Raw genomic sequence first — 13,570 nt, 5'->3', positions numbered from 1 at the left:
GAGGAGCTGCAGAATTGTGTGGGAAAGTGCCTTGGAAGCACTTTCAGGCCGTTCTTTCCCAAGCACTGCCTGTTGGGAGTACCTCTGGATGTTGCCCTGTGCCCATGTCCTGACAAATTTGTCTGTGATCTTGTTCTTAGAGGTTGTAATAGCAGTGTGGATGCAGCCAAAGTACCTAGTTAGGATATTATTCTTTTTTGTAAATTAAGAACAAGCAATTTCAGTGTTTCTGGATGGAGGACAGTGTAGGTCACTTGAACATACTAAAATAAGAGTAACATACTTTGTGTAGAGTTGATATGGATATAAGTTTTTCTACTCTTGTTTATCTGAAAACTTCAAATTATGCTTTTAAAATATATGTTTCTTATTTGTAAGAATAAACATTTGCTAGCCGTTTCCAAATAAGCAGAAATCATTAAGATATGCAAATATGATAATAATGCTAAATATAGGAAATCATGGATGTAGACTAGAAACATGATAATCAGCTCAAGGTAAATTAGTTACACTCTCATAACTCTGTCCAGTAAAGTTAAAAGGTTGTAATTTTTTTGCTGTGTTTTTATGTATGTTTAATTTGCAGACTGTTAAATCTAGCATATACAGATGTATTTTTCCAGAGCTTACCATGTGAAAAACAGTGCGTTAGAAGGCCCCACAAAGATGACAGGCAGCATCTAAGCAGGAATGGGAATATACAGAGGGGAAAGTCAAAAACATGGAAGTTGGCATTCAGTTTGATTCAGGTTCCTGTGACTCTGCAGGATCAAGTTCTCTCTGCTCTATCTTGCTGTTTGCAAGATAAGTTTTGGGCTAAAGCCTGTTGAGAAGGATGTGTCTGCACAATGTGAAGCGTGGTTTCCATCTGCAAATGGGCCACTCTGTCTCAGTGATGGACTTTCCTGTATACTCTTGGGAATGCCATAACCTGCTGGGTGGTGCATACCTTCCTTTGCCTGTGGGGAATTTGTCATGTCCAAAAAAAGTAGCCATTCACACTGTTTTTTCAGATAAACTGAATCACCAGAGAAGATACAGAGCTGAAAGTATGGATTCACTTAAAGCAGCAGGTTTGCAAAAATGGAACAAAGAATGTAAACATTATCTAACATTTAAGAAAAAGCTCTTTTTCACTTTCATAAATTTAGCTTTGGTTAAATCAGCCTCAGATATTTGCTCCAGGCCTGGTACAGAGCTGCTTTCTTCCTCTGTGGTTAAAGATAAATGTTGACCATTTAATGTAAACTATTCTCTTTCAAGATCTACAGAACCTTGATTATTGAATTGTCCAGAGATACCGATGTGCCTTTTCCTTATCATTGAGCACATGGCCCTGGTTTACTGTAAACACTTGTCAGTTGTTCTGGGTTGATGGCTGGACATGATGATTTTAGAGGTCCTTTCCAGCCTAAATGATTCTGTGATTCTGTGAACATTATAGATGTTGTAAAGGACTCTCAGCTTCTCCTCACATCAGCAAATTACTTTGTGTATCTTGTATCATTGTGTACTGCATATTGTGATTGTATCATATTTGCGTATTTTAACTTTTCTTGTTCACAGCTGCCTTAAAACACACTTTATAGCTTAATCTTTTCACATGCAGTACAAGTGTAATAACCTGTAAAATGTTTTAAATGGCCAGCTTGCTACATGCTCCTCATAGAATGGGATCAATGCACTAGAAGAGGGTGTTGTCAAGACTCTACAGCATCTCAGCTTGCACTTGGCACAAATCATAATTTTTTTCTTGAACCTAATAAGGGACCAAATTATGTTTCACTTTAAAATGGGTGCAGTTTATTTAGCCAGGTCTAAACTGTTTAAATCTAAACAAAAATACCTATGCTGTTTACAGCATGGATGTCCTGAATTTTGTGGGAGTTTCCTGTTGCTAAGTGGCAACGTTTTGTTGATGTGTTACTCGAATGTATGTAACCATTATCCATTGTGGTTTAATTTCAGATATTTAACCTGATGAAGTTTGATAGCTATACTCGCTTCCTTAAATCCCCCCTTTACCAAGAATGCATCTTAGCTGAAGTGGAGGGACGTCCTCTTCCTGATCCTCAGCGTGTTCCCAGCAGCCCCACTTCTAAACACAGCGTCAGTTCAGAGAAGTCCAACATGTCAACACCAAAAAAGGTGACCTTTGCATTGCTGTTATCTCAAAACCGTGTTTTTAAATCATGTTTTTCAAGTTCTTTAGAAAATCAAAGATAACATATAAAATAAAATTATAATGTGTGGTTAGAGATGCTGGTAAATATAATTACAAAATTTTTATGTACCCAGGAATATACTTATTTTTTTATCCTTGCCTTTGAATCAGTTTTCTAGATATTGAATTTCTGAATGTAATTTTAAAACTTCATTATTATTTAACTATATATGTACAAATAAAAAGTAAGAATTAAGAAGCACATTTTAGTTGAATATGGGAATTAAGACATGATAATTTAACCTTTGATGAGAGGAGACATTTTATCTAAGAAGTTTTGGAGAAAGCTTAACCTAAACTAACTAATTTTTGCAGAGGGTAGTTTTTAATTTCTTAGTGCCTGCTAAACTAAGATAATTCTGTGTTAAATAAGTACAGTTGCTTAAAAATTAGACCAGTAGTCATACTGACTGATCCCCTGACATTATTTAGGGTTTATTTTTTCTTCTTGTAGATAATACCACCATAGCATTACATAACTGTATGGGTAAATTATAACTTTTCATTTTTCATGTCAATCACTACAGATTACCCCATTTGCCATTATGTATTCTTATGACTAGGAACCTTTAAAAAGTAGCATTTCAAGGAATATTCTTATAATCTAACAAGAATACTAGCTTGTTAAAAGCAAGTTTAGTTTAATATCAAACATTCCTGACATTTGTATTCTTCAACTCTAATAAATACTAGATTATACTTGTAAATGTTAAACAGTACTTTGTCATTGTCCTTGAAAGCTGCTCACATTCAAGCCTAGCCTCGGAAAAACACTAAAGTAAAAAATTCAGTCTTTTAAAAGGCCTTTCCACATAAACTTAGGCATTACTGGTGAGCTGGGGACAGTTCTTTTATATTTGCTGGAGCTCTTGATGGCTCATTTCCAGCTACTGTTTTGTACTCTGTACCAAGTAGCACATTTCCATCTCTCTATTTCTTTTTGTTGCCACTGGTGAGGTTTTTTTGGTTGCTGCTGAGAGGGATGCTGGCACAGACATTTGTGCGTGGGGTAAAGAAGGCAGCTAACCTGGCCATCACACTCTTGTTTTAGGAAGAAGTGTGGGAACGTTTATTTTAGACAATATACTCACAACTGTGATCCAACCAGTGATTTAATTGTGTTTTGGTGATAGCTAAGTGGTAAGTCAAAGTCAGGAAGATCTTTAAATGAAGAGTCAGGAGAGGAAGACACTGAGAAGAAAAAAAGGGGAACATTCTTCTCATGGTCAAGAAGTAAGAGTTTGGGAAAATCACAGAAGAGGAGAGAAAATGGTGATTATCCAAACGGTGAGTATCACATTCCACTTTGTTTCAAGGGTGTTTCAGCAACAGATGTGACTAATCTCACCATGGTTAGTTGCTATCCAAGTGCATTCTTGGAGTGGCAGAGGAAAACAATTGTCAAGTCAGAAGGCTGTAGTGAGGCTAATATTGCTGCAGCTTTGTGGAAGAAGATGTACAAGTAAATAGATGAAAATATGACAATATTTAAATTTGTTTTTACTGACTTCCACAAGTTTTTTTTTCCTGCTTTTTGGCACATTCTGCCTTTCTGTGTGGTGGTAATTGCTTTTTCAAGCAGAGAGCTACTATTTTTATAGAAAGATCATTCCAATTCTTTACAGAAAAGTCCAGGAGCAGTACAGCAAATAGTGCTATAGTTACAGCTATTTAAAAATTCCTCCATCTGCGTTATCCTACGTTTCTTTCTTTTATCAGTAACACACAGGTATGTTCACTTTTGAGCAGTCACCATCTGTTTTCACCTTCCCTGACTAAAATAGGAGAGTCAGAGATGTGAAAGCACTTGTGACCTGCTGTTTTGTTATTTGTGTTTGAGAGTTTAGGGAAGAGTTCCCTTAGGAAAGCACCTGTACATGGCCTCTAGAGGACATGAAAGTTTTGCAGTAAATTATTCTGTTGAGTTAAAAATAATGAAGAAATTCCAGAGAAGCACCAAATTTGGTCTGTATTTGATACTGTAGTTTTTACTTCTGCCCAGACCCACAAGGTACCTTTGATCACATGGATAATTTGAGTGTTCTTAGTATAGTCATATGTGAAAAGACATCAAAGGCATTTGCTGAGATCACAGACATAACCTTCTGAGAGTGACTAGTAATTGTCTTAGATTTTAGTGTTCTAACACCATACTTGGACTTTTAAAAATATTTATCTCCCTTGAGAATATCTGAAGAGACAGAATAATTTGTAAGATGAAATATTGAAATCTTGTTAAATCTAATTAGCTAAAGTAATAGTATTTTTTTAGAAAAGATTTTTTTTTCTTTTTTAATATAAAAACAAATGGGTTTATTCAGGGGTTACATAACCAAGAAACACTTGACCAAAAGTTGCTTTGGCTTCCATGCTTCTGTGCACGGTATGAGATACGGTGGTTTATTTCCTTTTAATGAAAAAAGAAAAAATTGTGACCCAACAAGCTAATATTTGAAATATTTTTTTGTATTATGATAAATAATAAAATAAGCCTCTTTTACTGATTGCTGATTCTTTGCACAGATTCTTTTCAGTCCAATGGATTGTCATACAGACGGGAATCACAAGGCTCCATGTCATCCACTGCTAGTCTTGACTTGGTAATTGTTGCTTCTTACTAATGAACCAGTGGGCAGGCAGATAAAGCAGTGAATTACTGATTTTCTAAGTAGTGTGATGTATCTTTTTTGATGTAATGCCTTGAGAAAGGGTTTTTAAGTGATGCAGCTGGAGCACAGGATGTTGTATTAAGCAATTTTAGAGTGTTAGAAATGCAATAGAGGTTGTATTCATATATTACTTCTTATTCTGTCCTTGGATATGCTTTGCATCTTGTCTGTCTTAGCATCAGGCACCAGTGAACTACCAGAATAAAGTTTCCCTTTTAAAGACTGTAGCTCTTGAAAAATAGTTTGTTCTACTGCAAAAGAGAGAATCTGTTTTGAACAACCACAGGTTAAAGCTTTCCCTCTTCTTGGCCTATGCAGTAAGGGGGATGCAAGTTGCATTAGGTTGATTTTTGTTGTGCCAGTGTCTGTTGTGTTTCTTCTCTGTGTCTTTTAAAGTTTGTGTTCTTGTCATTATGACTAAATCCTAAAAACCTGAGAAGTTTGTTGCAAACACTTTGTCACACTAAGAAATTAAAAAGTGGAGACACTGATTTCTAACCATGAAGTTCTACCTTCACATTGTAAAACTAATGAGGTGCAAAATTAAAACAGTATTAATAAAACATAGATGTAATATTTTATCTATGTTGACATGGAGGAGGAATCTAAAAAAAGGAAATTTTAGAGTTTTTTTGTGCTTTTGATATCCCTCTAATAGACTAGATTCTGTGTAATTAACCATGAACTAATAACTGTGTAATTTTACCTGTGCTAAAAATATTGATCAGGAAAACAAGCATGCTGAGGTCATGTTTATTTCTGTTGCAGAAAAGTCTTGTCTTAAAAAATAGAAAATGCAAAGCCTGCCTAAAGCAACAACCCCTCATTTCTCTCCCACTCCCACCTGATTTAAATCAGAAAGTTATGGTGATTTAAATGAGAAGCACCAAGTTAAAGGAAAGAGAAAAAGAATGATAAGTACCCTAAAAGGCTGTAAAACCAATATTTTTTAGTGTCCTTTTAAGTTAAAAGTGATCTTTTTGTTCAATTTTCAAAGATACTTTTGTTATTTAGTTGTAGTGGTACTATTCTGCTGTTACTCTAGAATAAAGGTTAGTGCCTAGCCCATAACATTGTAGTTCTAATTCCCTTTAATAAAAACAATTAATGGTCTTGAAGCAAAGAATTTTGAAATTTTAATTTCTCTGTGTTGTATTTGTGCATAGAATTCACATTATGTTGAAAGAAGAGGAAATTTTGAGAGGAAAAATTGAGGAAGCCGATGTTTAAAGGCATTCCTCTTCACTTAAGTGTTGATTCATAGGGTGCCAATGGTAATTTTTACATCAGCAGGACATTATTGAGCACAGACATTTAACTATTTGGATGCTTAATAAGATTTTATTTACTTTTATATTTTTTACTTAGGAGTTCTTTAGTGAATCTTGTAACTGTTTTACACACTCGCTGTGTAAAACTCATCTGTTCTAGAAATAAATTTAGATTTGTGCAATACTGTGATCTTTATCTGATTTTTTTTTCCCCAGGATTTAAATTTATCTGATATTTGTGGTATTTGGAAGGATTTCTAAAGCATGGTAGAAAGTATGGTTCTTGGCTTGGTTTTATCTGTGCAGAATCTAAAAGTTTATACCCAGTCCTAATTTTCTCATTGGACCCTGACCTTTCTTTTTCCTTTCAAGTCTGAGACCTCAAGATTGCCTGCATTTGTACCAGATAAAGACAAATCCCCCAAATACTGCTGTGTAAACCTTCCTGATGGTTCATCAAGCAAAATGGCTGTGAAATCGGGGTTCTCCATCAAAGAGGTGCTCTCTGGGGTCTGTGAGAAACACGGCATCAACATAGCTGCAGTGGACCTGTTTCTAGTTGGAGGTGATAAGGTACTGCATTTTCCTGGGCTTTTCTGGAATCATTTTAGTGCCCATTTTGTAAATAAGGGATTCTGTTCTCTCCATACTCTCACATATCCCCTGGTTCTGCCCATAGCTTTACATTGGCAGTGCTGGTTAATTGAAGGAGAATTGAATTATCCACGAGGAAAACAAATGTCTGGTAGTAGATGCTACAGCATGAAAGCCCAAAAACATAGTGACATTCAGTTCAAAGATGAATGGGGTGCATTAATGCTAGAAATGAGGTGCAGGTTTTAAAATTGAGGAAAATTTCCAAGACAGCAATCTGTGTGGATGGTGCAGTGTGTGTGTGATGGCTTAGTCCGAAAGAGATATCTCCAATTCAAAGAGAAGCTGTGGGCCTGAAGTATTTATTCTCTTAAATTTATGCTTTTGATCCATCTAGATGATTATGGTGACAAAAATCAATGAATGTTCATAGTTATGGGCTTTTTCTTTTAAAGCTTTTAAAGACTATTAGCTGTCTGTATTCATCATTCTATATAATTTATGTAAGTTGAAGAACCTAGTTTTGTTTTAAAAAACCAAGTTCCTGAATAGCTGCTGACTCCAGTGGAAATTGAATTTTGGTCATTGTTTCACACCTAGCCAAAGGAAAACACTCTTTAATCGTGTTCCATATTCTAAAGGAACAGTCACTATAATGTGTGCAACCTATATTAATAATATTCTGAGTAACCTTAAGAAAATTTAACAACAAAGCTGCTCTTTTTTACATAGTTTAAAATTAATTTGCTCTCTCTTCTTTTATCCCTGACGTGCTCTGTAGCCCCTGGTATTGCACCAAGACAGCAGTATCCTGGAGTCTCGGGACCTGCGCTTAGAAAAACGCACTTTATTTCGGTAAGAGTCAAAAATAATGTCTTCCTCTGGCCTTTTCCACTTCCCCATTTTCCTTTTTACTTTTTGTAAGTGCAATAAGGGATATGTTGCCAGTTACCTGTGCAGTGAAACAGGGGGCTGTGCAGCTGCAGGGGAGAGCTTTCTGGGTTGCTCTTAGGATACCAGTGGGGTTTTGATGCCAGTGTTCCAGTTTAGAGACATTTCAATATTATTATGATGTCAAAAAGCACAAGCTGAAACAGCTGGGAAAGCATTGGACAAATCTCTGGGTCCAGAGGGACCCTCCACATCAGAAAGAGACATGTTTAGTAGGTTGGAGTAGCACAAGAAAGACATGGAAACTGAACTGTGAGTCTGCTAGTCTTAAAATTAAATGATCTATTTATTGATGACATGTTCCCATTCAGTTATATCTGTAACAATGTGCCCACCTAAAAAATTATAGTAAGACTAATTGTATAAATAAAATTCATCTCATGAACCCTGAATCTTAATCAAGTCAATGTTATATTATTAGTATGGATATAATATAATGCAGTACGTGATACATTTAGTTTTATGTAATATATTTGATAGTGTGTGTTTTTTTGAAAATAACATTTGTATTTTTTTCCAAAATGAATCCAATAATTATTTCAGGAAAAAACATTGAAGTAAAATGTATTACATTACTGACCTCGACTTTTGAAGTGAATAAAGTTTATTTTGTCAGGCATTCCTTATTTTGGCTCTATATTACTTTTCCTTAGGAAGCTGGGCTAATTTTTATTTAAAGGTACTTGAGGTTAATAAATACTCCGTATCATATTCAATTTTGAAATTGAGATTGAGCAGTCTTTTTATTAGGTGTGAGCTTGTTGAGTCTCCAAGTTAAAAAGGAACTTTAAGTAGGCAGTACCATATGTTATTTGTGTGTTAATTAAAATATAGAAATGTTCTACATTTTTTCCCTTCTCTGGGTAGATGCTATGTAAACAAATACAGTCAAATATTTTGGAACATTTTCAGACAAAGGAGAAATACTCTGTGGCTATACTTAGTTACCTCAATGTTTTCCACTTCTGTATAAATTACCAGAGAAAGATTAAAATGGATCATTTGAATTTAGTAACTTTTGAATTCAAAACAAATGTGAAAGACAAAGTTTCAGTTATTCTGGCTTCTTGTGGAAGAGAAAAGTCAACATGACTAAACATATTGTCATTTAAGTAATTTTTATGAGATAAAACATGAGTTTTATATTTGTGACTGACAAGATTACTGACAATAGTAATATGATGTACATATCTTCTGATTGTTTTGTTAGTAATCAGCTTGTCCTTGATTTCATACTATAGTACCATTACAATCAAATGCAGCTTATGGAGGATTCAGGGCACAGATAAAGAGTGTTAAAAAAAAAATCAAACCAAAGCCAGGCACAGCTCCATGCAGGAAAATAAATGCTAATGAATTAGTAGTTTGGGTTTAAACTTTTTTTTTAAATTTTTGTATTTCATTATTCTTTTATTGTCTTAATAATGCAAGATTGTAAAATAGGCTCTGAAGAGAGCGGTCTTTAGCCTGTAAATTCTATGTTTATTACATTTTCAGATTTGGTATATAAGTTTCTCTTATAGCAATATTTCATCATACAGTGGCACCAACCCTAAAGAAGTAGCATCATCTGGAATTTCACTGTGTTTTTTAGTCTGCTCGAAAATGAAAATACTTTCTAAATCCATCTTATATAATTGCAGAAGAAGTTGTAAGTCTGTCTTGTGGAAATGAGAAGAAATATTTTTCTTGCAACCAAGTCTATAGCTCAGGCTCGGAGTTACTTTGGAAGGACTTCTGGACCAAACTGGTCACAGTAATCTCCCTGTAGATATGGAAGTGCTGTGGAATGCTTTTCCTTGGTCTGAAATAGCCTGGCTCAGGCCTTTACTCAGCTCTGGAGAGTGAAACAGTACAATTTTTGTTTGTGTTAAACACAAGTAATAATAAATTAAGTATTACAATGAAGAAATAGCAATAAAATAAATTTTTTGTTGCTTCAATTTAGCGCAGATTCATGCTACTGCAGTTCCAGCTACTTACTAGCTGTAAATGGGTATAACTTTGCTGTTGATTGGATTTTACGTATTTCTGTTCACTTTGTTTACTGGAATATTTCACATTTAATGTTACAATTGCTGTGTTTCAGGCTGGATCTTGTTCCTATCAATCGGTCAGTTGGGCTGAAGGCGAAACCCACCAAACCAGTAACAGAGGTCTTAAGGCCTGTTGTTGCAAAATATGGTTTAAATCTTAATGAACTTGTGGCAAGACTAGTAAGTATTCTTTGATGTAATTCAAGCAGCAATATTTTCTGTCTGGAGAAGATCATATGATAGTCCCTGAAATGATTCCTCTCCTGAGAATTAGTCATTTAAATATCTATAGCTACATTTTGAGATAAAATGCACTGTAGTTATAACCATTATACTTAAGTGTCTATATCTGTTTTATATTCTCTTCAGAATAAATCCTACATCCTAAATAAGCAAGCTTAAACTTTGCTTCTTCCAGAGCTCAACTTCCATTATTGGCCAGGGAGAGTTGGCTGGATTAAAGCTTTTATTCCATTGTCCTGGGAATCATGAAATTTTCCACAAATCCCCTTGCAGAAATTTTTTGTGAAAAAGTTCACAAAAAGTAGAGATTCAACATCTCTACTACTGAAGTCTTGGCTGTTTTCTTCTCTATTATGCTGTAACACCTAGGAATGTAAAGTTAATTTTGTGGTATTTCTAGTATGTGTGCTGTCTTAGCTGAACCAGTCCAAGCTTTTAAGACAACTAGAAAGCATGTTGGTATAAAGGTAACTTCATTTAATGAAATTACAAAATTAATGAAATACAGTCAATTTACAATAAAAAATAATCTTAAATGTCCTCTGAAAAACATGATTTGCTGAACATACGCACTAATGGTGTGTATTTGAGCACACTTGAAAATGGGATTTTTTTTTTTTCTCCATATATCTCTTTTTCCCCAAATACCATTCTTCTCACAGAATAGGGTTACACTTATTGAAATCAAGGTAGTTTTACACCACTGGAATAAACATTTTTAGAATGGTAGAAGAACATATTGAAGCTACTCTGAAGCATAAAAATGCTTTGCTTGTTTTCTTTCAACAATGTCAGACTGCATGAATTTGTTCTGAAAACAGCTTTTTCTCTATTACATACAAACTGTGATCCGACTTTAGAGCGGTGAGCAGGAACCACTTGATCTTGGTGTCCCTATATCTAATCTGGATGGTCAACGGGTTGTTCTAGAGGAAAAAGAACCATCAAAGGGTAGAGGTAAGTTTGTATAAAAGCTTTTGTTTATGGTTCCAAGTCAGTTTCATAAACCCTGCCTATGGTTAGTTTTTCCTGTTGATGTGAAGGTGAGGTAAATGTGATTTAGATATATCACATGTGGCATATATTCTTTTTAACTAAAATGCAGTGCAATTTCTGAAGACTGAAGATTAGTTTAATCTCTGATAGCATGTACTTTTACTGTTGCTGGAAGAAATTTTGCAGTAGTAATATTTGAATTTTTTGTTTGTACTCAGCCACAGATCCAATCACAGACTTAGGAACATAGTGCACAGTAATAATAATAGGAATGAAGTGTCAAATATCTTCTGTGCATTTGGCAATCATTCAGTAAGGAACATTCTGTATGAGGAAAACATATGCAGTTTGTACAGCAGCTATGTGTGCTGCTATCATAGTATCCTTCTTATTCCTGAGAAAGTAGTAGAGCCTACCTCTCCAGCTTAAAGTATCTGAAAATAACACCAAAAAGGATAGAACTCATGATTACCCTAGGCAACGTAATTGGAAAAATAAAAATTTATCAGCTAAACAGTTGACAATCTCTTTGCCAATTAACACTCTAGATTAATGTAAGGAGCCTTGAGAGTAAAGGTTTGATTAGGAGACTTTCTTAGAGATACTGAACACTTATTTTCAAAAACTAAATTAGATATGGTTGAATTAAACAGACTTAGAGCAGAGATCCTCTTTGAGGAATAACTGGGATTATAAAGATGGGGGTATTTATTAAGGAGAATTAGATTTGTCATTTTTCTAACCAAGAGAACCAATTGTTATTTTGAAAAAAGTTTTCCATCTAAATACTCTCACAGATAATTAGTTTAAGGATTACAAGTAAAGCCTAAATCCAGTGTGCTGCCAGCTGCTGTAAAAGCCTAAATCATAGGGGATCATTCTGGCAGTGGGTTTGTTCTGTGGCATTGTACCAGTGAAAGAGGGCTAAGATTCTGTTACTGTATTTTCTGTAGGCAGATTTAATTTGATGGAGCCTTTTTGGTAACTTAGAAGATGGCAAAGAGGATACAGCAGTGTCTACAAAATAATTGATGCATGAAACAGGATGGAAAAGATTCAACATGGCCTTTCAATGGTCTTTTCTGCTGATTTTCTTTTTTAAATTATAATTTTGAGAATCGCAACCTGAATTACCAGATTTTATGATTATTTACTCTAAAGTAAATGAAAATTTAGTATGTCAATGAAACTTCAGCACCTTTTAACTTTAAAAGTAATGCCAGTGTGAGGAAAATCTGAAGATGGGAGGGAGATTCTGGTAGGTTTTTACTGAAAAGTATCAGGGTTAGCAACTGTGCTCACTCTTTATTTTCTGAGTGTATATTAGAGCAATTTTAAGGCAAAAAGCTGTTGTGACCACCGTTGTCCCTTAAATTTTGCTTCTTTGGGGTATTATAAATTGGTAGTTACAGAAGGTATATTTATGTTTACAGAGAGACAAAGAGGCGTATTAGTAAAACAGACTGCAACTGTATCTTCAAGAAGTCAAGGATCTACTGTAAGTCTTCTGCAACGATTTTTCTCCATTAGATCATCTTCTGTTTCCTTCTAGAGTTCTATATCAAAGGCTGCATTCACACATGATTTTGAATTGGCCAAATTATGTAACTAGATTGAATATAGCTGTAATCTGTTTGATATTTTTCCACTGTCAACAGCATTTATTTGTGAAGAACTTTGTCTTCATGATGAATCAGTTAGTTCTTTCACTGTGTTGTGTTTGTTGTTTTGTGTCTCATTGGCTTATCTATGTTTGAAAATTATTGAACTACTTTGTAGTTCAAAGGCCCTTTCTGTTACGTGAATTCTTCAAAGTAAACAGTATTATATTTATGTCTACATTTTTGAGATCTGCTATGGAAAATGTTCTTTGCCATAATCAAGACTAAACTATAGCAATTGTTGTGGTGTTAGAGAAATATGTTTCCAAAATAACTTTCCTCATTCCTTTAGGCCATAATATGTATACAGTGATAGAGTCTGAATGTAAGTAGTACCTTAACTTTCCTTCTAATGCAGGGAGAGGGAAGAACTCTAGGAAAGTCTAATTCTATCAAAATGAAAGGCGAAAATGGAAAAAATGCTAGGGAAGTCCGGCTGTCAAAGAGAGAAGACTCTATTGCAAAGATTGGGAAAAAAAAATGTCAGAAAATAAATTTGGATGAAGCAGAGGGTATGTGAACTTTATAGCTTACATATTAACATAAGTAGTCTTAGAAAAAAATTGTGTCTGTGTAGCTACCATGTGTTTAATACTGTGTTGTGAAAATCATAGTCATGACCATTAAATTTTTGTTCCGTGTGTTTGAATTGTCAAGCTTTCTTAAGTTGAAGGTAAAATTTTAAGAATACCTATACACCAATGTAGGTGGCCAGTGGGATTTTCAAAAGTGAGGGGTACCTAGTTCCTGTAAAATAAAAAGGAATTAGTTACTCAACTGCAGTTTGAACATCCCATTTGATACTCTTTGTAAGCTGTGTAGGAGCTTGGCTTTCTGTTCACCTCATATAAGCGTTCGACAGGCACTGCACGGTAGTGTAGACCCAAATGTACTCAGGTAAGAATTTTTATAAGTTTTTTGCTGA

At 34.7% G+C, this 13,570-nt stretch overlaps 1 protein-coding gene across 9 annotated transcripts in view; it reads left to right on the top strand.

Annotated features, from left to right (window-relative positions):
- Positions 1 to 13,570, top strand: part of RGS12 (regulator of G protein signaling 12) — an 85,116-nt gene that overhangs the window by 56,282 nt on the left and 15,264 nt on the right. For 6 of the 9 annotated variants that reach the window (XM_019006415.2, XM_019006414.2, XM_015625017.3 and 3 more), the window contains 9 exons: positions 1,969 to 2,148; positions 3,358 to 3,511; positions 4,748 to 4,824; positions 6,537 to 6,737; positions 7,540 to 7,613; positions 9,799 to 9,925; positions 10,849 to 10,945; positions 12,418 to 12,482; positions 13,004 to 13,157. In XM_019006415.2, coding sequence (XP_018861960.1) covers positions 1,969 to 2,148; positions 3,358 to 3,511; positions 4,748 to 4,824; positions 6,537 to 6,737; positions 7,540 to 7,613; positions 9,799 to 9,925; positions 10,849 to 10,945; positions 12,418 to 12,482; positions 13,004 to 13,157 — 1,129 coding nt within the window. The remainder of the gene's footprint in view (positions 1 to 1,968; positions 2,149 to 3,357; positions 3,512 to 4,747; positions 4,825 to 6,536; positions 6,738 to 7,539; positions 7,614 to 9,798; positions 9,926 to 10,848; positions 10,946 to 12,417; positions 12,483 to 13,003; positions 13,158 to 13,570) is intronic. The other 3 variants (XM_033513709.1, XM_015625013.3, XM_015625012.3) reach the window with 1 other exon arrangement.

Source organism: Parus major, chromosome 4 (assembly GCF_001522545.3).
Source record: "Parus major isolate Abel chromosome 4, Parus_major1.1, whole genome shotgun sequence".
Classification (NCBI taxonomy): domain Eukaryota; kingdom Metazoa; phylum Chordata; class Aves; order Passeriformes; family Paridae; genus Parus; species Parus major.
The sequence above is the reverse complement of the archived record's forward strand: the minus strand, read 5'-3'. Positions and strand labels throughout refer to the sequence as shown.